Consider the following 25,561-nt stretch of genomic DNA (forward strand, 5'->3'; position numbering starts at 1 on the left):
GAAGCTCCACATTTCTCTTAATGTCTGTATGTTTCTTCACTGAAAAAAAAAAAACATATGCCCTCTGGTATCAAAGCTTAACACCAGCTCGTTTTCACTTTTGCAGTCACTGAGTCAAATTAATTTAAAACAGGCTTTCAGCCAACCTCAACAACTTCCAGTGTCTGCTGCTAAGCACTTATTGCTGCACAGGGCAAAGACTTGCAGTAAATTACACTTTTCTGCATCAAGATTTTAATCTAACCTATTTCATTCTAGCCTGTAATCATCGCAGTGGGTGACAGAGCAGCCAGTCACAAAGATCCCCAGTATCTGCCAGATTGTGCTGGAGGAGAAAAAATTAAACACTGGTTGTGCTCATTTAAGGAGAGACGAGAGACACAGTGAAGAAATTAAAACTGATGCCGAACCGGCCATTTGCCCTTTAGACATCCCTGGAAACTGATGAAGACCCACTTAATTATTATAAACAAATAATTTACCTCAGTGTGAAGGACTTCACAGTTCTAAGCCAGAAAAAAGCAAGGCTAGGATAAAACACAGCATAACGCATAGTATACATAATGCATAAAACACAGCGGGAAACTCTATCTACAGCGTCAAACCAGTCTCTTCAATGCAAATACAGTAGCTACAGTAGAGGACATTTATTTGCCACAGCACAGACTGTACCAGCCCTCACACACATACTGTATATCTGCTGCATATATGCACTATATCTATCCATGTGCGCATCATGAAAAGATAATCATTAATCCACATTTAGTCAACTGATTTGTTGACAAATTTGGATTTGGCACTAGCAGCTGCTGGTTGTGACCCTCCTCAGGACAGGACCACTGTGATCAGCATTCGACCCCTGATGTGAAGGTGTTGATAATATTCTGCTGACAGTGTGACAAGTTTGACCACTGCACTCCTGCCTATTGCAGCCCCATCCAACAGGCAAACACATATTTTGTACCACTTTGGAGAACCATAGGCTGGATTTGGTTTCACAGAGTTGGTGAAATGCAATGTAACACAAGATCCACACTGATCCAAAATATAGGAGATACCATATGAGAAAACACCATAAACTCACAGAATATCAGGATACAGACCTATAGAGCACAAAATATAGCAAGATTCGATAATTATTTCATATAAACTAGGAGATTCTTTTAATAGACCACTTTCGAAACAAACAAGCGAGGGGGCACGTCAGGTTTGATTTTGTGATTACAGCTGCCCTACAGTGAGAACAAGGACCTTCACAGACCACAGGACCAGGGACGCATCAGGCATCAAGACCCAAAGGCAAATAAAATATAGAAAATCCACAGGCTGACAGGACATCTGCAGCAGGTAGTCAAATTTGCGATATAGGTAACAGAAATTGATGAAGACTGCAGCAACGATGCAACATAGATGATTTGACAAAGAGGAGTGAAATATGCACTCCCTCCATACTGGAGGGGTAAAGGAGCAGCCGTGTGTCAGGCAGTCAGGTGCTACACATAAAGGCAAAGAAGAAAGAGTCTGAGGCTGTTTGATGGTGCAGGAACAAATTCACATCAGGTTTGGCAAAAAGGTTTCATTGCTCTCTGTAGAGTCTCAAAAGAAAGGAAGCTGCAAAGGAGGGAACAAAGAAAGGAAGAAAAACTTCATAATTTGGTCCTTTGATTATTGACGGTCAGGCTTTTAATGATACACGAGAAGGCATGCAGCAAAGTGTGAAAGGAGATAGGAATGTAAAATTCTACTTCTTTGCATAATGAAGTTTATTTCATTATGTCTGATACCGCTCAAAAATCCTTTCCTCCAGGTGCTGGACTCTCACGCCTCATCCAAGGCTCACCCTGCAGCTTAATGAGGTGAATTGCATCTCAGTTACAAAACAACACGTGTAGTCCCAAATAATGAGGGGATTTAGTCGAACCAACCTCTGACACACAAACATGCTTTCATCATGCACAACATGTTGACGGCACAGAACCAGAGAGACATTACAATTATACCCTCAATATAAGTCTCAGCTGTTGACTTTGGCACTTTGTAAGAGATATACACTATGCAAAATAATAGTTATTATTAAAATAATTACTACAATGATTGTAATTGTTTGTTGAGCAGAACAGTAAATTGCAGGTTGCAAACATATTGTGGCTGTCTTCCTTTAACTGAATGTGAAAGCTGACTGACTGATTCCCTTCTCTGAACACCATAATAAAAATGTGGGATTTGCTGGCAACTGGAAAGTGGAGCTGCTTTCTCTGAACATCGTTACAGATCACTTGTTGTTTACAGAGATCTCTATCATGGCATGACTAATCCCACACAATACTGGCAGTGTTTTATCTCTCTACTTATTTGTAGTTAAACACACAGACAGTCACATGTCTCCAGGACGGGCAGGCAGATGAAAATAGGTGCAGGTGAATATACGTTTAACACAATGCATCAGTCTCCGATTTCATATGAAGCGCTACTGCAAACATACTGCAGCTATGCCCTTTTATTCACCGTATCAAAAACAAGAGTTCGCTTCCACAGAGCCACATAATCTTTGTGTCTTCGTCAAACTTTGAAATATCTGGGCCAATGTATGCATGGTGAAATTGCTTGAGAGGAATCGTGGTCCCTTGTTTATCCGCCAACACGCTCAAAGCACAACTGGGGTCATCCCTCATGTGAATTTTCCTCTCATTCCCTCCCAGTCATTCACCATTCCTAAGCACTGAGGGGCTTTGTTTGATTCAACAGGCCATAAATCATTGCGGCGCAGTGGAAATAAACGAGAAACAATCCGCCCTCCTTCAACGATGGACTGAATGATCAAAAGCTACAGTGGTGTTATAATAGTGTGTGTGTGTGTGTGTGTGTGTGTGTGTGTGTGTGTGTGTGTGTGTGTGTGTGTGTGTGTGTGTGTGTGTGTGTGTGTGTGTGTGTGTGTGTATTTCACCTTTCTATATGTTCCTTTTCTTCTTTAAAGTTAAGAACATGATTTTCAGGTTAAGGAAAATTAAATGTACACCCTGTGGTTTTATGTATGCGATCACTGCAGAGGAGAGCGTCAATGTTCCCACACGTTCGCGTGCTCCACTGTTCTCATCTCATCCTGATACACTGAGGCACTTTGTTGGATGAACACTCCCCGGAGACATTGTTATGCACAAGAAATGTATATGTGTGATGACAGCCACAGCCTCACCTTGAAAGTCAAAGTCATCCTCCCACCAGGACCCACTGTGCATGCTCACCCTGTCCCCTGTGCTATGCCATATATATATATATATATATATATATGCTGTATGGCTCCTGTTTAATATGCTAATGTATGATAGCACCTTCCACTGCGATTCTAATTACTGACACATCAGTTGGATGATTATTCCTATTGTACACTGAAAGGCACCGCAACTCTGTGTGTCCCTTTGCCAGTTTTAAAAGTGACGACTGGACCACAGTGAGTTCACTCTCATTGATTATTCAACAACTACTTCACTGAACCACAGCCAACTGTGCATTAAGCAATCTGACAAAATCCGAGTATTTACTCAATCTCTTTTAAGTGCAGTTTCAATTGAAGTGGAGCACTGGGGAAGGATTGTGAAACAAAAAAGGAAAAATGAAAGAAGAGGCAGAATTAAAAAGGAGAAAATCAGAGCTAGTAATGTAGGTCAGTGGTTTTACCTGGCCCAGAGCAAAAGGATGCAATCACAGCCAGTATACAGATGTAACTGAGGTAGGGCATCCATGACACACTGTCCTGAGAAGAGAGAGCAGAAGGGAGAGAGATGATGTTGCACTCCGCCCTACATTTTATGTTGTTTCTGTTTAAACAGCCCACATCCCCAGACATACAGGTAATCAACATTTTTATACAATATTACAAGGTATTTTCCTTTTTCGCATTGTTCTAATAAGCACACATCGATTGTATTGATGTATTGATAACATCTGCACAAGATGTCTCATCGTATGTTTTGGAGATGCAATATTCTGTTTTCCAGAGGTGATGTATGGTTACATCATTTCCACAGAGTAGGAATCCTGAAGGTCATCTGCTCACACTCTTATTGGACCGCAGGACTGAGCACCTATATGAACTGCACATGTACACTAGAGAGAGGTCAGTGAAGAACAGGAGGAGCAGCTTACCTGGAAATTGAGGAACACTGTGAGAAGGCTGAAGAAGAGAGCCATGGCAGAGAAACCAAATATGAGGAGGGGCTTCCTCCCGATTTGTTCTATCACTAAGCCCTGGAAACAAACAAACAAACAAAAAACAGTATTATGTCAAACAGAGGCGTTTCCAGGGGTTTCTGTGCCATTGCGATTATAGACCTATTGATAAGATATTGCTCGTGGCATGGGATGACAGTCAGTCTGTCGGTCGGCGCAGAGTGACATATCTCAACAACTGCAGTAAGAATTGTGATGCAATTTCTTACAGATTCACCCAGGGCATGAAGCCTATTGACTTTAGTGATCAGGTGACTTTTTTCTTCAACAGATCACTTTTTCAGTCTCACTACGATATTGACATTTTTGGTTTTTAGTGAAATAACTTGACAACCATTAGAAGGGTTTCCATGGAATTTGGTGCAAATACTCATGGTGACTAGAGGATGAATACTAGTCACTCTGTTGATCGCTTTATTTTTCATCTAGCTTCATATGATCAGCACAAATTTCAATTTGCCCATTACTTTGGTTTATGACATAATACCTGCAAAACTAATGGCATTCCCATCTGCCTTACCTGGTCTTTGGGATTAGAGCTAATTGGCTAATGTTAGCATGCTAACATTTTCAATTGTTTTCACAAATCAGTTAAATACATTTTAATATGTGATCCCTATGTTACCCTCTCTATGAGATGCTGTGCACCTCCTCAGCCTTCTAAATCGTACTGTGTGTGCCATATGGGAACATTACATCACAGTGCAGGACACAAAAAAACTAATCTGAAGGCAAAGATTTGCTGAAGGAAGAGGCAGCATATCACATTTATTTTCTTAACCCTTCAAGCCACCAGTAAATTCTATTGGTGGTGAAGAACACTCTATAAATAATGCATCATATAGTGACATGCACAAAGATTTACTCGTGCACAATACTGCAGGTGGCTCATCAATAATTCCACAGGCACTTCTTCTCACTCTCCACCCAGGTGTTTTCTAGTGGGGTCACTCAGTGCAGGGCAGGGCAGAGGAGAAGGAGACCTGATTCATTCACTGCCACAATCAAGCCCAGATCGAGCCCCAAGTAAAGCTCCAGCTGCAGGCCTTCCTCCATCATGGCCTCAGAGGATTATAGTATTCATGGTACTGCCCCTCAACCCGAACCCTAAGCGCCAAACCGGTGGGATTTCATGAGGTTGTGGAAAAGGTTACTGGGGTTTGTACAGTATGTATCCCTGTGCAGAGGGGCTGCTGAGTGGAGCCAGGGTGAAAAACACATCTTGAGGTGCTTTTCTATGTGTATGTATGTGGCTTGTAGGGGGAGGTGCTGGTTAATCCCATCACAACACAAGACCGGTCACACCGGATCAAGACTTTTCCTCCTGTTCCAAAGTTTATTTTGAGCAGTATCTGTGTGGGTGTGTGTGTGTGTGTGTGTGTGTGTGTGTGTGTGTGTATCTCCACATGTCCCACTGGTCCCTGAAAGCACAGGACGTTTCTCTTCCAGCAGACACTACCCACACTGCAGCCACACACATTCACACACACAAAGCCGCAGCTCATTACAGTCTGTGAAGGTGTAAGAGGCTGAATATTTATCAGCCTCCGTATGTGTGTGTGCGTGTGTGTGTGCGTGTGTGTGTGTATGAGCCTGTGATAAAGCGCAGGGAGAAGTGTGGTGTTGTTCAACTGTAGGAATGTGTATGTTATTGCCAGTCTCCCTGAGATCTGGAGACATGAACTCTTTTGCATATCATACATTGGCCCCAACAGACTTGAATGTGTGTTTCAAACACTGTGTTCACTGTTCAAGACAATATCTCCAAATATACTGCATCTATGAGATTTGACAGGCAAGTCATGTGCCAACTGAACGATCACCTGTTACAGCACTCAAACCTTCAGCCCATGTCCATGTATCAACAACACTACCCGTGAGTGAGTCATACCACCTTTTGACATAAAAATCACTTGACGCGTTTCCAGGTCTTGTCCATTTTGTGCTGACAAATATGACGATGAAGAGATCAAACGGGATTAAATGACAACTCTCTCACAATGTGAAAATATGCAGCCCAATATCCCACTTCTTGGCAGACTCGATGGAGGTCAGACCGGCTACTTCAGCCCCTCACGGTTGGCAAGACTAAAATGTCTGTCATTATTCATCACATCAAGAAGCAGATGAGCCATTAAAGACAACTGTCCACAGCTTAAGGCACCACTGGCCCTTCCCCATCCCTGCTTAAATCCTCAGGAGAGGCTTTGGATCAGGAAATCTGTCACACAGACACATACTGACAATGACACTGTGATTGTTTTCACACTCGTGACGATTGGCACACAAATTACTTTTGTAGGACAAAGACATTAAAGGAGAATACTGATATGCTGAACACTGGTGTTCTGTAGTCGGTAAGCATAGCTGAGGAGATTAGAGAAGATATATTGCCTTCCTGCCTCCAGACGAAGTCATTTGCAGATAATCATATTTGTACAGCATGGAAAGACAACTTCCACAGGCTAGAGAATTACTCAGACTAGATAAGTAATCACCGTTAACATGAAACATTCATTTAGATCTGTCAGTTTGAGTATTACTATCTGTCTATCTATCTATCTATCTATCTATTAATGAAGTAACTGTAACTGTAACTCTAAATAACACCTGTGTATTTTCATTCTCTTGTATATTATTGTAGTCTGAAATGCATCTTCGCTACCATAAGGTCAGTAGTGCCTGATTATTTGTTTGTGTTTAGACTTTAATTTGCCAAAGGGCTACAGAGTGTGACGACACAGGCGCGTGTGCGTGATTTAATGAGTGGTGGCACACAGTCCACGGTTCTTGTGTGTAAGCCAGCCATGTAGTGACAAGTGTGCCGCAGTGAAAATGCAATGGCCCAGTAGGGCGCAGGAAAAGGGGGCAGGAGGTCAGTGGATAGCATTGTGAATTAAGTAATCATACATTATGCCTGTTTTCTTTTCATTATGTGTTCCATAAAGGAGTTATAATAGTCACGACAGAATCAGAATATACTGAATAAAAAATCTGAATATAAAATAGTGTCAATGGAGGTTAAGAAAGGGTTAAATAAGTCTTTGGTTGATGATTAATGATGCATTCAGATTTAATGAGATGCAGAATTCAACAACGGTGTGAACTCATACAAAGCTAATGGAAAGATATGAACAGATGCGAACAGACGTGAACAGATAAAAAGTTGCTCCAGGCGGTGTGAATTATGGTGTAGAAGCTCACAACATTAAGAAGTGTATGAATCACCTCATTAATCTACAGTGGGAGAACAAAAGGAGAGAGCAGTCAGTCTAACATGCTTATTGTAAATGAGAAATTTTATCTGTGGCCATCCTCCAACCACAGGTGTCCACATTGCTGAAAAATACAGTATTTCACTGAAAAGACTGAACTGACTCATCCATCCATCCCCTATATATTTCCTATAAACACTTATTTCTGTTCAGTGTCACTGCAGTTTATCCCAGCATGCATTGTTGGAGCGATAGGAGCAGGTTGTCGATGTGTCACACACACATACTTCGGTCAAACTCATTTAGAGCTTCCCTGACCTTCATGTACTTTGGACTGTGGGAGGGAAAACAAGGAGGACACAAACTCTACAACACACAAAGACCCTGTAAGCCGTGTCAGGCTTGAACCCAGGTACTTGTGTTGAGGGTGGGAGAAAGTTAAGACATTTCCCATCTCATTTTTATGTTTTTCTTTAGCTACCCTCACTTTTCTCTTTCTAGCACTATAATTACAAATATGACAAATATGTCCTATTGTAACTTAGAACACACACTGCATTGTGAATTATCTGACGAAGAGAATAAAAAAAAAAAAATGAGGCAGCTAACGCAAAGCTTTAATTAAAGGCGTGAGGTGTCTAACTTCACCAAACACACAGCTGGCTGACAGTTGTTTTTGCTTTTTTTGTATACAGTTAGCTAATCAGCTCTACAAAGAGACAGACTACCGCCTTCTTCTTACACAGATGTTTTTCAAGCAATAGGACATGTGCACTGTGAGTGGGAACACAGAAAACATAAAATTAGAAATTTTCCGGACTACTTTTTTTGCCTATATAATTCAGGAGGGGGTTTTAAAATCAAATTTCAAAGATTTATCACCCTATATTCATGGTGTACTTGAACATCCCTAAATCCACAGGATATGGTGACCAATGCCACTTGTGGCACAGCTGGCGGTTGGAATCTGGAGGAATCAGTAAATGTTGTGGGCCTGGCTTCTATCGAGACCAATAATTATACAGTGGTTTTCCTTCCCTTAAAAATCTGTGCACTCCATATCATAGTGTCCTGATAAAGAAAAGAAGAGCCACAGTTTTATCATCCAAGTGCACTGCAACAAGAAACTGATGTCCTTGTACCAGAGGTGCAAAACTGCCACAAGCAACTTTAACATTGCACTAATAAGCTTGTGAAAACAGAGGGTGTTAGATTTGCCTGGGACAAGAAAATATTTGGCTGTTCTGGTCCAAGGACAACCATTGCCTGTATTTAGAGTTCAATGATGTTACATTAATGAATTCAAGCATAAGTGTTTGACCAATTATCAAATAAACCATTTATTGAAAAGACCTGTTAAGGGCATTTTCTTCATATTGTGGCCCGTTAATGTCATTCAGATATATTGTTTTATGTTTTCGTTAATCATGGTGCATAGAGACAGACCTGATGGCATCACTGACACGTGTGTTGAATAAAAGATGTGCACTTTCATCCTTTTTTGCTATGCAAAGAAAGGGGAAATCTAATTCACATAGCAATTACACTGTGCTGGTTTTTGACCTGCCACACAGTCCCTGCTTCACCTCTAACACCACATAGGCGCATTCAATTTCATGGTAAGTTACCATAATGCAGATTACATTCATATTGGTACCAACAATCAAAACAATCTCATGAGGGGTGTCTACGCACGTTCGCAAACAATTTGTTCAAAAGAATGAATCTTTTGAGTGAACAAACTGAACTGTATCACTTCCTGAAACGATCCATTCATCTCTCAGTTCAGTTGAGCGAACGTGCAGGGATACAATCACTCACTGAGTGAGTGATTCAAGTCACTGATTCGTTCGGAGGGATACACTCACTCACTCTTTCACAGCAAGGAAACGGTGCGTGTTCAGCAATTCAGACGCTGAACGTACGACACAGTGAACATGAGCCCTGAGTGACAGTCAGAGGCTCAAACTGTAGGAATCAGACCCAGCAAGTTAGTAAGAGTAATGCAGAACCTTCCAAGACTTAAAAGTCATTAAAAACCAGTGATATCCAACAAGGAATCTTTTAAAATATCAAGAATTATAAACAGAGTTTGTTGAAGCAACAGTTCAGGGAGTGGGACGATGCAGTTGGAGCTCAGGTCAACTGCTGAACGATTCGGTGAACAAATCTTTTTAATGAACTGATTCTAGTGATCCGGGACACTGAAAAGAACTGCTTTGCACATTACTATAGGCGGGCTGAAAATCCAGCTCCATAGCATGCAAGCATTGAATCAGAGCACCATGTAACACCAAGATGTTCAAGAGTGGTGGGGCAGCGGGAAATCAGCTACACAAATCACCTGTACAGCATAGTTATGATGGGTAATATGTTCACTTCCACTACTGAATGGACAAAGCCAAATAATTAATACTATCACTTTAAAAACTCTATCTCTGTCAATACAGGTCCAAACAATGCCTTACTTCCAAATGATTGAATATAATATATCACATCACACTCTAATCGTCACACAGGAATCCATAAGTGACAGCCTTCTTCCTCTGTTTTGTCTGCAATCACAGAGCAAATCTTAATTTCCCTGTAGAGCAATATGAGGAAAGGTGGTGTCTTCTGAGTGCACCCGATTCCTGGATACTCCCAAAACTCATTAACACCAAACTGCAGAATCTTTCCTTACAGATTTTCATGTGTGTGTTTACAGGGAGGTGACCCTGCACACTGAGCTTTCTGTGACAGCTATTTCTTCTCCTCCTTAAATCTGGAATATGTAAAGTCCCTGCAAAACATGTCAAATTATTTTTTGTGTGTTGGAAAGGCACCGCTAATGTAGTCATTTTTTATATTAGGAAGCACATATCACAGGATTTAGGGATTAAAACTCACCTTTGAAATGTTTGTCACTTATGTAAAAAAAAAAAAAAAAAGTTTTAACATAAATATTTGAAGCTCCTGAAGCCACACATCAAATTAAGCTTCCTCATTGGATGTCAAAGTGTCCCTGATTGTGAACATGAGGCTCATACAAATGGTATCTGTTGACGTGTGTTAATGAAATATTAACACAGGTCTGCAAAAATCTTGAAGTTGCTCTCAAAAAGAGAGATGTCAAATGTTCCGTTTTTTCCCAATGGAAATTCTCTCTTGTGTGTGTTTGCTTTTTCCTGGCAGTGGCTGAGATATTGTTACAATGCAAACCATGTACAAGTTATGGTCATAATATTGTGTTTGCTAGATAAAAAGCAGAACATCACCGTGAACAAAAAAATAAAGTTGGTCATAAACTATGTGGCATCTGACGTACTAAAAATTAACAGTACTGCCAAGTAATTTGTTTGATTAAAAAAGTTCTAGAATCAGTGAATATGAGAGTTTAATTTTGATAATTTCTGTCTTTGTGGTGTACGTCAGTCAAAGAGCCAGTAGCTCATTATTATCAGAATATGAGAAGGTTGTTGAATTGACTGTGGCTGATGCGGAGATACTGTGGGGCTGCAGGGAAAACTCATATCTGAAGGCTACATGCTGGTGTTTGAAGTGAGTCACCTGCAGATAAGTCACTCTGTGCAGTCTTCTACCTGCCGCAGATCAAAGTAGAGGGAAACACAGGAGTGGATTTTCACTCCTGTCCCATCCCACTCCCACAAAAATACTTCTGCCCCATCCCAATAACATGACAGAATTAAAAAGAAAATCTCGTCCATGCCACTCTCGACTTACGAATCATTTAAAACTTTTTAGACTTGTCTAAAAGCTCTGTCAGTGTGATACATGGATCATTGTTCTTTACTCTGTTTCATTCTATGTTGTCTTCCCCCAATCGATTATGACTCCATTGTTGGCAATGGCATTTTTGTGGTGGCTGCACCATGCATTGTCAATCCCCACACGTCGTGCACTGGTCAGGTGGCTGCCTGAAGCCAACCAGCAACCAGCCACCAGAGCAGACAGGAGAGAATGAAAAAAGAAAAAAAAGACAAAAGAACGAGGCCGGTCGAGGCAGATGGCCGCCCTCCCTGAGTCCGGTTCTGCTCGAGGTTTCTGCCTCTTAAAAGGAAGTTTTTCCTTGTCACCTAGCACTTGCTCTTGATGGGAATTGTTGGGTCTCTGTAAATAATATTATAAAGAGAAGGTCTACACCTGCTCTATTTGGAAAGCACCTTGAGATAACTTGTGTTGTGAATTTGCACTATACTAAGATTGACTTGACTCTTCTTGACGACTGACATTATGTTGAAAATAAAGAAAATAGCCTTCGCCCGCTCCTGGTTTTTCCTATCTGGTTCTAGCCATGTGGTGAATAGTGAAACTGACTCTCATTTCATCCCATCCCAGCTTAACACCCTCCGTTTTCACCAGCAGGATTTCCACAAGATTCCCGTGGGAATCTCAAAAAGATGTCAGCCTCCAGATCAAAGACTTAAATGTGCTCATGCTGAGAAGAATCACAAAAATAGATAGCAGCCACAAACAGGGCTTTAACACACTAATTAAATGAGGAGGGAGGTGGCTGTGTTCCTCACTGCATTTTCTATCTTGTTGGAAAAGTAACGCTTGGTGCACAGAAACTCTGCCTGACACATAGATGTGTTATTAAACTGGTAAATTATTGGCCCTTGTGGAGAATGTACTCAGTAAAACTGCCTTAAGTTTATTTCTGTTTGGTGTACCACTATATCTCAAGAACACAGGATTAGGGAAATTAGATCCACAACAAATTAAAAAGTGACAGATTCATTTTAGATGTATTTTGGAACACGATGAGAGAACAGCATAAATCCATTGTGTTGTTCTTTGTAATTAGCTGCAAGGAGTCATGCAGAGGTGGAAGGGATATGAAAATGCCAGAAGGCAAGTCTCCAAAATACTGAAAATCTATAATTAGCAGCTGAGGTTAAAGCTGCTCTACTTGATATGTTTAGATAAACAATTGGTCATATGACTATGTGTTATATGAAAGGGGTCCCTCGTAGTGAAAAATCAAGACAGAATTATCACCTTACACTTCTTCTTTAGCTCTATGGAGCTTTATTGCATCTTTCAGCTCATTGTTTTGGTTTTACAACCCACAGCCATTTTGGTTCCTTGTCGCTGCTCTCATCAGCATTGGTTTCAGAAGCAAGAAGCTGTTGTCAACCAGAAAGCTCTGATGAACTCACTGAATTCAAGCTGCCCAGCCACAAACAGCAGAAAGACAAAGTTAGTGACTGGCTGGTGAACACATTTAGCAGCTTAAGAGTCTATATGAATATTTTTTCTTAGAAGTTGGTGGACACCTAAACTAAAAGATGAGAGAATATTGTACTTTGATTGGTCAGGTTGCCTGAAACATCAGTGTTAAAGCTGCTCTGTGTCAGTTGGATGTGTGAATATGTAATTGTTTGCTAAAATGTTAGCCAGCTCGATGCCATTAAGGGGTAATAAGTGAATTTTGCGTTTACAGTTTGTTACCCTGACCACAAATCGCCAAAAAATCTATTTATTCAGCTTTTTTTTCAAAAAGGGAATACCAGCAAGTTACCTTAAAGTTGAATTTATTATCTAAAAAAAAAAATGGAACAGCTACAGTTTTTTTCTTGTGGTCTGTCATATAGGTATGGCACAAGAACTGTTGGCTACTAGAACATCAGCTAAAGTGAGAGGCAGCTTCACAACTAATTCCTGAATTTAAAGAGTGTCATGGTAACTTGGTAACAAGTCCACAGGAAATTAAAAAGATCTTTGAATCCTATTAGACTAAAATGTTTTCCCCTGAATTTACTTCAAATCAAGGGCTAATAACATTTTTTTTAGACAGCTTAAATGTGTCCTGTTTTGAATCAGATGAAATTGCTGAACTAAATCAATGATAGATCTAAAGAGATTCACGTGGCAATTACCTCTATCCAGGGTGGCAAGACTACAGGACAGCATTCTCCAATTCTCTTATGAATTTTTTCAGGGGGCTGATGATGATTTTCCTTCATAAGCAACTATTACACTTTTGCTCAAGAAGAACAGAGACTCTGCTGATTATGGATCCTATCAGCTAATATCACTTCTTATTGTAGATGCAAAAATAATTCACAAAAAAATGCAGACTTTTGAAAACTATGCCTTTCATTATTTCTAAAGACCAAACTGGTTTTTATAAAAGCACATTACTCATTTTCCAACATTCACAGGCTCCTCAATGCAACTCACACTCTACACTGGTCCCTGAGGCAGTCATCTCATTAGACGCCGAGAAGTCCTTTGACCAAACTGAGTGGGAGTATTTCTTTGAGCTCCTTCAAAAAATTGGGTCTCGGTGATAAATCTGGCTCCTGGATGATCTCTGAGATGACTCTTATACTCATCTCTGTAAGTGTGTGTTAGTACCAACTCATTATGTACACCATTTTTTTCATGAACAAGGGGCACACATCAAGGATGCCCATTGCCATCCGTACTCTTTGCAGTTGCAATAGAACCACTGTCCATTGCATTGCATTACATGTCCACTTTTACAGGGCATATGGTGAGGTGGGATTAAACGTCAGGTGTTACTGTACACAGATGACCTTTTGTTATATGTGAATGACCCAGTGGCAACCTTTCCTACGATTAAATCTAAATCAAGTGGAATTTAGTTTATTCTCACGATACTGATCAAGCTTTCGAAAGAATGAGCTGTACCCAATAAACAATTTGGTGTGTCAAATTCAACAGACTTCTGTACCTTTTCATTTAGCCAGTTCAGGTTTCAGGTACCTTGGTGTCAATACAACACATAGTCTCTACATCCAGCAAAACTTGCTGCGGAATCTCCTATCTCACCATCTCAGTCTGCCTGGTTAAGGATTTGATGTTTTTCTTTCTCACATTTTAACAATCTGTGTGTATGTCAAAGCTGCAATTAACCATAATCTCACAGAAGAGAAACTGTGATGGAAATCAAAATAAATACACTTCAACATCATACCCGTGCTTCATCGCGCAAGGTAAGATATCTGCAGACTGCAACAGGAGTCATCTCTTGGGTACATGTTGTACATGGCTTGTACAACATGTAGTGTGTTGTGTTGAGTGATCAGTGCACGTCAATCATCACATAATGCTCAGGTGTAAATACTACAGTGTCTGCCTAACAAGCTGCCAACAGAGATACTTCCACTAGCTAATTACTCCACTGGTGGTGCAAAGAGCTCTCTGCTCAGTCATTTAGTGGCAGATCAGCTGCCAGAGCAGGGAAGGACTCCTGCTGTTTGAGCAGCTTTCATTTGCAAGGTTCCTCGACACCAACCAACTTTGGTGAAGAGCAGCAGGATTACAGCTGAACTAAAAATGTCTTTGTTTGCACAGGTCAGATCTTAGCTTTTTCAACTGGTCCATTTGTGAAAATTTTTGGAGACTAAACTTTAACACAAACATTACAGATTTTTGTATTTGAAGATAGATGAGGGTTTTAATGACCAAAATGTAAAGACCACCTCTGAGGTAAAACAAAATCTATCTTGTGAATATTTATTCCAAGAGCAGACCAGTGCAGAAACCTGACATGTTTGGTTGATTTAAAGTGGCAATACTTACTGAGATAATGGCAGCCAATGTCTCTATAGCCCCGGTGCTCAGTGTGATGTAGGGGAGGATGTTCTCGGCAAAGCCTGCTTCCCGAAGGATCCCGTTGGTGTAATACCAGATCTGCGAGAAAATAAACCAAATTTCACTCGTCTTTTATCTGTTTTACACATAAATCTGCATGAACAACATACAATTTTATACACCCTATGTTTCATTACAGACATTCAGGCCATCTTGCTGGCTTTAAAGCTTGTAGGCATTTAAAATAATTTCATAAAATGTATGTTGAAATCTAAACTTTAATAATGTTTTACGATCAGTTAAGAAGGATTTTGAAAGATGGAATACGTTCCTTCTGTCCTTGGCAGGTCGGGTCAACTTGAATAACTCTGTATACATTTTTCAATGTACAGTATCATGATTCTGATTAAGACATTTTTTTCCTCATCACAACATTTATCTGGAACGATAAGCCACTAACAATCAACAAAACTTTCTCACAAAGATCAAGACAAAGGGGAGGGATGGCTCTGCCTCTTTGAATCTCAAACGAGGAGAGCCAACCATGGGTCAATATTGGGGCTTCATTCACTAAAAGTTCCTCTCCATCTGCTCTCCTCACATCATCCTTGCCCTTGCCTTTATCCCGCCAAGGGAAAAATATATTCTCCTATTTAATTCTTAAAAAATGTGAGCAGGTAGCTATGTCTCTTTTTTCTCCTTTAGATAAGAGCCAGCTATTACCTACCACAACAAAAACTGTGGAAGGCTAAAGGCATTGAGTCGTCTATACTGACTGTGTCTTTGCCTCATTTGCTCATCTGCAAGAAAGACATAATCTTTCCAATCCTCAATTATAATGTTTACTTACAAATTAGGGATTTTATCAGGTCTAGTTTACCGCAGTTTCCTTCTTTACTGAGCAATACCACCTTGGATGATAACCTCACTATATATCCCTGTGATAATGGTGTTTTTACTGGCTTATATAAACTAATAAGAATCAGAAACCTCTATAGAAGTAATCAAGGATCTGTGGGAGGTGGAGATCCAAGTTAAGATAGACGAGAACACACCAAACTCAATTCTAACTTCAGATTGTGTGAGATACAGGTTTCTACAGTTTAAACTCCTTCACCTTTCTGAAGAGAAATTTTCTAAGATGGATCCTGGGGTGAGTCCCCTATGGGCAAGAGGCTGAATCCAGACTGGGTCTCTTATTCACTCCTTTGTCCTGTTCTTCACTTAACAAGTACTGGACAGGTATTTTTAAATCTCTCTGAGAGGTCTCTGGACAACCTTTGAGCCACTCCTCCTTTACTGTCTCTATAGCTCAGGTCCTTTGACGTCTGCAATGAAATGCTGCACATGTTTTATCAGTCAGTGGTGGACAGTGTACTCTTATATGCTGCAGTCTGCTGGGGCAGCAGCATGTCTGACATGAACACAAAGAAACTGGACAAGCTGGTAAAAAACGCTGAGTCTGTGCTTGGCAGGAGTCTGGACTCACTCAGGATTGTTCTGGAGAGACACATGCAATGTAAGATGGAGGCCATCTTGGACAATACCAACCATCCTCTCCACAACAATCTAGCAGGAAGAGAAGCAGCTACAGCTGCAGCAAACATCTCATCTCACTGCGCTGCAGAACAGAGTGGTTCAGGAGATCCTTTGTTCCCACTGCCATCAGGCTATACAACACCTCAGCCAAAGGAAGTGGACCAATCTAATCATTATTGTTTATTTATATTAACTTTATTATTAACTATTAATTTTATATCAACAATGAGCTAATGGACACATGAATTTACCCTAGGGGATAAATAAAGTATCTATCTATCTATCTACTGCACTGCTTGGTGTAGTGAGTGATGAAGAGAACCTTCCCAATCACAGACAAGATGCTGTAGTATTTGCTGCTTATACAACCAGATGGTTGATTCTTTTAATAAAGTTTTTAAAACCTGGCAGCCGTTCATCTGTTATGGTAATAATCTCAAGTGAAGTGACATTCCTTGACAAACTGTGTGGGCACAACACATGCTGAAAATATGCCACTCACTGGCTAGCTGTCTTCCCTGCACTGTTTTCTTCCATCGTATCACCTCATGTAGGGGTATTTTTGGCACCTATAGGTCCAGAGACAGACATTTCAGTCATTACCCACTGCAACACAGCGGGTGGAGGATGGTTAAACATCTCATTCTGTCTACAAAGTGCACAGGACAGAGTGACTCACAGTGACTTTCCATGCCCACAGGTTCTCATACACAGTAATTTTGAGCATGACCCTAAGAAGAAAAGATATATTTATAACAAAAAAGCAGATGGAAACATATTCACTTGTGCAGAATACAATTTAAAACTTTGCAAATAAAAGAGACCTTATTTCTAAGTAACTACAAATATGGGGGTCACACCTGTGAATGCCCAGGCCCCCAGGGACACTGTTTGCAATTTGCCGCCACACCTGGTCCACTGACAAGCAGGGCTGTGATAATATTGTTTTTTTTGTATTTTTTTGTCACCGTCAGGGCTGCGATAGGACAGCACACCCCAGTGGTTAAGCAGTTAACCACCCGCCCTGTATTATGTGGCCAGCAGCCCCACAAACAGTAGCTTATGATTGTTAAAGAAATGTTAGAAATGCTTTTGCTTACATTAAAATATCTAGAAATAGCTACAGACTTACAGTATATTATAGCACCAAGGAAGTAGGAGTCATGTGTCATTATGACTAAGGCTACATGAAACTGCAGTTGTGTCTCAACAAAAGCCTTATAATGGTTGATTGATACAAAGCTTTATATGTGACACCGTAACAATAAGTGTTTGACTTAACCAAAATTGCAGCTCTAATGAGGGGTTGACCGGGCTAAACATTAAAGCTGCATGTAAGAAAATGTATGTGAATGATTGCTCAAATACCCATTGTGAGCATTTTCCAGCTTATTGATAAGGCACTGATAAACACGCTGTTCACCACTTGCCCTGCATTAAATGGCAGACAGATGGATAGTCGGCAATATTGCTCTCAGGAGTTTGTGAAGACCAAAACAGAGCTCAAAGAAGAATGAATATTGGACTTGTATTTGTCGACTCCGGATAAATGCTAAAGTTGCTCCATCTGGATGTATAAACACGCATTCACCTTAGATACTCTGTAAGGTAACAACATGCCAGTTCTGTGTTTTCAACTTGGCTTGCTATCCCCATGTGTCCAAAAACATCAAACAATGCCGCTTTAAGTATATTGCACTGATCCCCTAATTAAGATAGCACTTCCTAACATCAAGGAAACAATGAACTGGGCATGTTCTGCATGGTTTGATAAGAAGGCAAAAGAATTACTCTTTGAGTCTCTCGGGTAGGAGAGGAAACACTTTTCACCTTCCTGTCACTGCACTGTCCACCAAGGCCCAAAACTAATTGAGGTGTAACTGCAGGTGTGACAGAGCATCTTCACCTTCATCTTCTCTAGCTGATACAGACAATGTTTGCACTAGAAATGGTATTAAAAGTACTTTTAAAATCCAATAATCCCCCCCCCTTTTTTTAAATCAAGTGTCCTGTAAGATAAAATAAGGAACAGGATTCCAGTGAAAATCAGACAAAAGTGAAATATGAGCTGTAGCTTACAGCGTTGAGGCCACAGAGCTGATAGCACGCCATGGTGACGATGATGGTGATGAGCTGCCAACGAACAGCCGGGCCCTTCAGCAGCTGTAACACGGAGACGGTGTGTAGGTTGTCCTGAGCTCGAGCCTCTGCGTGGACTTCTTCCAGCTCCTCAGACACATCCGTCTTCCCCAAAAACCTCTGGAAGGCTGACACACAAACACACACACACACACAAACACTGGGTTGAAAATATTTACAACAATTATGCTGAAATCAGAGGACTTGAGGATTCATTTCAATGCAAACGGAGAAACCTACGCACAACTGGATCAACTTGTTACACCCACTTAGACAGATGTGAACTGAAACAATAATTCAGGCCATCCTCCTCATCCAAACCATCAGACCACTAATTTGTAGGCAAACCCTATTTGTTGATGTAATTTGATGTGATTTGGCCGCTGTGTTCATCTGGGAGGAAAGTTATCCAGATTACAAGATACAAAAAAATTGTGCCTGACTAACAAATATAAGAAAAAATATGTTTTATTATAAATATGTTTTAAAGCATTTTAGCAATTTTTATGTTATTACAGGAGAAAGTGGAGGTTACATGTGCACTATACAGTCATAGGACAAACCCCATGCAGGCTAAAATTATATTATGTTCATAAGTTAATAAAACATTAGGTGAAGGGCACTAGTTTTCCAGTGCTTGCTCGCTCGCTCTCTCTCTCTCAAAAAATCATGTGACTGCTTTCTGGTTACATGTATTCCCTTTTCAGACCGCTTATCAACTATGGATGATTATTGTTATTGATGGCCATTATCAAAAGCAAACTGAGTGTAGAAAGATAGTACTGCCAGTAGCAGCCACGCAGCAGCAACACTGTGGAGACACACTGCGAGCCGAAGCAGTTCAGTGAGGTAGCCGTCATACACAGGTGAGGTGATGCAAGAGGTCAATCAACTTGTTCCCGCTTGTTATATAATCCCTGGTCACAGCACAGGACAAAACGACCCTCAGGCCACTGGGAAATTGTAGGACCTGTTTAAATGTAGATCTTTCTTAAACAGAACATTAGCGAGTAAAATATCGGCTGCGTTTAATCTCACCTTTTATGTTCTCATTATTTAAAAAAAAATAGCTCTGTTACAAGTTAAATGTTATTAACTAGTAAAACTGCTAATTAGCAGCATTTTGATGACGTTTTGAATTATTGAAAGACAAACTGGCTTTAAAAATGTTCACTGTGGACAGAAATGCATTCTACACATCTGTTAGCCCTCAAGAACACACGCAATGTGTGTTGATGAGAACAACGTATGTAACTGTGTTTGTTGACAAGACAATTCCACAGGGTACCTTTGAACTGTAGTCTAAATGATCTGTGGCATACCCTGAGGCTACATTCTGGTCCTGTCATGTTCTCACTGTAAATGGTTCCTCTGGGATACACAATTCATCAACACAATATTACTCGCCCTCTCTGTCTGACAACCACTGTCACTTAAGGATGTGAAATGTTCTATTATACTGTTGCCCCTTCAGCTTAATGCAGACAAACCTTGAACCATTGTATTGGTCACAAACACAAATAAATTACAGGAATCCATAGCATCCATTTTTAGGTCATTCACTTTAAACAGTAGATAAATAGTCAGATAGACAGACCTTGTCAATTGACTAATGTTGTATTCTTCTCTCAGTCACAAGGCCCGACAAACCTTTAAATCAGAAATGCACACACAGTTTAGATTTATGTGTGCACAGCTAACTAGGCTTTTAGCTGTTATCTGCCACCTGGCCAGCTGAACAATGTTTGAACTTGGACCAATTGAATGTGATGTACCTGAGGGAATAAGTGGGTGTTAAGACATTTCTTTCCTCACTTTAATCCCTTCTCCTGTAAAGTTGAATCCCTGGTGTTATGGGAAGTCGAGGTGGGTACAGGTTAAGGACACGACCCAGAAAAGCAAATCTCTTCACACCGACAGGGACTGCTGAAAACAGGTCATTATGTGGGAGTTGGATGGCACACACTGTGGACTGTTACCATACAGGAGACAGACAGAACTGCCAAATTAAAGCCTGGTCCATGGTCTCTAGGGCTGCATGGTGCAACATTTGTAAGGCATGAAGACTGTGTGTGTGCGTGTGTGTGCGTGTGTGTGTGTGCGTGTGTATGTGTGTGTGTGTGTGTGTGTACATGTATGTGTACATGTGTTTAGTGTGTGGGTACAAACACAGCTGTTTAAGCTGTGAACAGGATTTGAATGGGGTCTGTGCTAAAACCCAATTAAAAATAAAAATTCTCATTAATTGATATTTACGCAGTGTATTCGGAAGCAAATAACTAAAACTAAAGAGTGGCATACAGAGCCTGGACGGTGACTTTAGATTTTGGAAAATAAAATTTGGCTTTGAAAACAAAACTGAAAAAAAAAAACTGAAACTTTGGTACTGAAACAATGAGCAAAGTCATTCAAAAAAGTTGTGTTGACACTGAGAAGAAAAGTGTGTCCTCCTGACCCACTGTCCACTCAGAAGCTTCTGACCGCACACTTACAGCAGCGGCTTCCCCAAGTTCACCTGGAACTCTCAAACTGGGTTGGGTTAACGTTAACTTTTAGCTAACATTGTCTTGGTTTGGCAGACGTCTGCTTGAACAAGTGCTAATGTTAGCTATGTGTTAGCTAGCTAGCTAACCCATGTAATGTGACCAATTCACAGTTACCATTTACCACACAAATACACACAAATGGCTCGGTTAACCAGATGTGCATTTGCAAAAACATCCACTTAGTTTTCATCCCTTAAGTCTTTTATATAATATTATAATTATGTTTTCATTAGTGGATAATCACTTGAAACTAAGAATCATTGTGTTGTCATTAGTTTAGAATGAGCCTTTCATATCTGCATAGGGAGCTGGTCCTTTTCAACGGCAGCCGCTATGTTGCACCGCCATGTTTCTACTGTAGCCCAGAGTGGACAAACCAAAAACTGGCTTTAAGAGAGGGCGTTTTGCATTTTTACATTACCTGAAGGCCACCATAGGGTTCACCTTAACGCTTGGTTTGGTTTTATAATTTCCTAAATGTATATTTATTTTATTTTACAAGCATCAAGCAACAATGAAAATGGCACAAAAAAATCATAATACAATGGACAGGAGAGAGAAAACACCCCTTTCGCTAGAGTGATCTTCTGTAATCTGAAAAAGTTACCCCCCACCAATCAGTGACATCTTACCTCTAGGTAATTAGTACACAGATTAGCACATGTAAATGACTATTCTTTTGCCTCTCCCTGCCGGCAGAAAATATGGAAACCTGCTTTAATCCAGACTCATACTGAGGCTGTCAATGTCACTGGTGTGACATGATATTGATGTGTGTAAGAATATGGGCTCTGGAACAGCGACATTGTCCCCACGGAGGAAACCTATTTTATTTTCCCTGCAGGAGAACTGTGAGGCTCCTTTCCATGTCGCTGTGGTAGCCTAAGCCCTCGCAGTGCCACAAGGTGGAGGGATGTGGCGGAACAAAGAACCTTTAAAGGACCATACAGCCTGACCGTCGGACTGACAGAAGCTCTGAAAGTGACTGGCTAGACACTTAATGTGGAGGCATTTTTGGATAATGGTGGTGTCTTTAGACCAAAACCATCAATTTCCATATCATGCCTGTGGCACTCAGCTACAGACCCACTATTTCCCAATGAAGATATAAATGTACATCTTTTATCACAAATGTATATTTTCATTTTTGAAAAAAGGGTTAGTCATTTCCAGCAATTTTCTGTATCAGCTGGGCAGTGTCGCTTTTCATAAATGTTACCCATGCAAGATTAAATAGTGCATTTGTTGGGGAAAATTTTCACTTGGGGATTGATACACATTTTGGTGCTCTGAATGGTGCGTTTTGATTGAATCAAAGCAAACAGCAGTGCCCATGTTCATTGCAAAATTGGTTGTTGGTTTTTGTCTTTTCATGGGATTTGTTAGCAATAACAAAAATATAGAATATCTCCAGCCTCTTTCATTTAGCTTGGCTGAAATGCTAATGTCCAGAGCAACAAACATGTAGAAAGGATAACATAGCAACGGTAGGGTAATTTGATGGGGCAAAAATGGGAGTGATAGCAAAATAAGTGAGAAAGAAAAAAGAAAAAGAACATTTATTCATAGGGAGTTTGAAACCATACAGAAACTGCCAGCCAAAAAAGTAGTAAAACTTGTGGATTCAATCCCACGCCTTACTCTAAGTCAGAGACCAGTAACCTTGATACCCTGCCTACCTACAAATATAGAGAGAAGAGAAAAACAAAAGAAGCAAGCACACAGTGTAATGCACGATGACTTATGATTGGATTAGTGTGCTGAGAAGATGAGACTTCATGTCATATTTTTTTAGTATATAGTTCTAGTCGTGGCATGGTTAAAAGTAAATGTATGCTTTGTAGTCATTGGTAAGCTCAGAACTAAAAAGGGAGATAAACTCAGAAATCCCAAATACTGTGGAGGCAACACTAAAATTAAGAGCAGTTTTGCAATCACACTGACAGCCTTTAGTACACAAACTCGTTTCATCCTCAACCTCTGTAACCTTTAAATGGAGGGCAGGACTGCTGCAGATATTCGACATGACATGAGACAAGATGGGGTGCAAGAGAACATGCTGTTCCCGTCTGACACTATATGATGATAATTGGACACTGCAGTGCCACCCCTCAAGATTTGTGTGTTGACAACAATTCCCCCCACCGCAGTGCTGTAACACAAGCCAGCAACATGGATCTGCAGCGCTGGTCAGACTCGTGCCAGCAAAATGTCATCGGGAAAATGTGAGGGGAGTTTAGGCGGGATGTCCTTTAACCAACCTCTCATCTCAATCTCAGGGAGCTATTCACACGGCCAGTCATTGTGACCACTTGTCTAATGCTGGCATGAAGCACCAGACACATTTTTCCAACCCTATATTACCACAACACAGCAGCTGCCATTAACTAGAATCAAAATTCAGCATAAACTGATACCTGATAAGATACCTTAATATGTCCACCAACTGTTTTAACTCACCATGCTGACGTTTGTTATTACTTGATTGATTAATAAAGTTCTCTACTTGCTCGCTTCTCTTATTGTCGTTTTGTGCCAGTTAAAAAGAAAGAGAAGAAAAAACACATTTTCTTGAATCTACTTTGCTGAACAGACTCAAGGTTGGAATTATTTATTTGATGAGAGCAGAACAAAGACAGATGGCAAAAAGAGAAAGTGAGCTAAAAATAAGTGTTCCATCAAGAGAAGTACAAATACCGTCCTTGAATTCCAACAGCTCTAACAATAAAGTTTGACGACTAACAGCCATGAATAAAATTAGAATTATAGTTTCCAAAGAGACACTATAACAGACATTCATCATAAAAAAATAAATAAAGAAAAAGAAAAGTCTGCAACACTTTCATAATAACTAAAACTGAACTGTGTCTCTGAAGATAGGAAAAGAGCAATCATCCTATAAAAATGCTTGTTTGTTCAAAATCACAGTAACATGACTTTAGTTGTCAAGCATCTCATCAGTACATCTAGGACTCCAACAATAGCACTTTGGAGTTGGACTTGGAAGACTTATAATGTCTAAAACAAGGAGTAAGATTACTTTGAGAAAATCAGTGTATAATGATCCTGCAAAAACTGAGACACGTTTTCCTCTTTTTCCTCAGTTAGAATGCTAAACCAGGTTAATAAATGGGAAAAAAAGAATTAAAAAAGACAAATTAAAAAAGCATGCCGAATTAAACTTTGCCAAGACTTCAGAAACATCTGGCTGTGGTGATTGGTCTGGCTATGGGACACTAGTTTAGTGTGGATAATAAGGCCCCATTTATGTGATCTATATCTAGATACATTACCTAGTCTCAATGGTTTTTCTTTTGTCATTTTGTCATTCTATCCTTATAAAATTGTATATTTTTTAATTGTATTGTTTGCTACATCCTCGTTGTTTTTGTGATTTATGTGAAGTGGTGTGTGAAACACTGCCAGTTCCCTTTGAGATTAATAAAGTGATCTATCTCTCCAGATAAGATGTTCCTTATCCAGATAAGATCACCAGAAACAGGTCACATGTTAATAGAACACAACATAAATAGGACATAATGGGAAATTATTTAATGTTTCTGATGCTGTTTTTGAGCTGCCAAGCAAAATAAACATGCAGTAACTCTGCCATGATCAATTGTAGATGTACATAGTGACGATGCCATGCCAGATTAAATGTGTCAGAAAACATTTTTCATGATTTCTAAAACATCCTTTCTTGCCCAGAATAACTAGTGGGAGCTCTTTAAGACTTATCCTTTAGCTCTTGCGTTTGTTTGTAAGATATAAAATAACTTCTGCCTCTACTGTACATTTGATCCAATTTCCTATGGAGAGATTTCCCTCAAGCAATTCAAAGCAAAAGGAGTTGGTCCTCATTCATTCCTGCTGGTGTACGTTGTGCCAAAATCTGATTTAAAGAAGATTCTGCTCTATAGGGGACACCTGTGGTGTAAGCATAATGTATTCTTCTTGATATCATGTTAGGTTTCTATCAGGTATTGTTAATAGGTTATTATCTTCAAATGAATGAGACAGGTGAGCAGATGCCACCGAGCTATCATAAAGTCACACATACTGTACCATGTGCAGTGCTGGCAATTTCATCAACTACATTTAAATGCCTTGTAATCAGACCCTGAATGATTTCTCTCTTTGTTAATGCAGTTTGATTGTCGACAAGCCAGTCTATGTTACATGTATAATGTGTTTTGGATATATAATTTTCAGTAAAAGTGAAAGAAGTGACGCAAACCCAACCGTCCAGATTATTTGTTAAAATCAGTATAGGGACAGAATGAATAGTACTGCTTCATCTAAAGTTCTGTGACACTGAGACCTCGCTGA

At 40.1% G+C, this 25,561-nt stretch overlaps 1 protein-coding gene across 6 annotated transcripts in view; it reads right to left on the minus strand.

Annotated features, from left to right (window-relative positions):
- The window catches only part of slc2a9 (solute carrier family 2 member 9), a 106,700-nt gene that overhangs the window by 43,302 nt on the left and 37,837 nt on the right, over positions 1-25,561 (minus strand). For all 6 annotated transcript variants that reach the window (XM_022745196.1, XM_022745197.1, XM_022745199.1 and 3 more), the window contains 4 exons: positions 18,627-18,814; positions 14,997-15,107; positions 4,144-4,245; positions 3,676-3,751 (listed from right to left, as the gene is read on the minus strand). In XM_022745196.1, coding sequence (XP_022600917.1) covers positions 3,676-3,751; positions 4,144-4,245; positions 14,997-15,107; positions 18,627-18,814 — 477 coding nt within the window. The remainder of the gene's footprint in view (positions 1-3,675; positions 3,752-4,143; positions 4,246-14,996; positions 15,108-18,626; positions 18,815-25,561) is intronic.

Source organism: Seriola dumerili, unplaced genomic scaffold (genome assembly GCF_002260705.1).
Source record: "Seriola dumerili isolate Sdu_G_001 unplaced genomic scaffold, Sdu_1.0 BDQW01000088.1, whole genome shotgun sequence".
Lineage (NCBI taxonomy): Eukaryota > Metazoa > Chordata > Actinopteri > Carangiformes > Carangidae > Seriola > Seriola dumerili.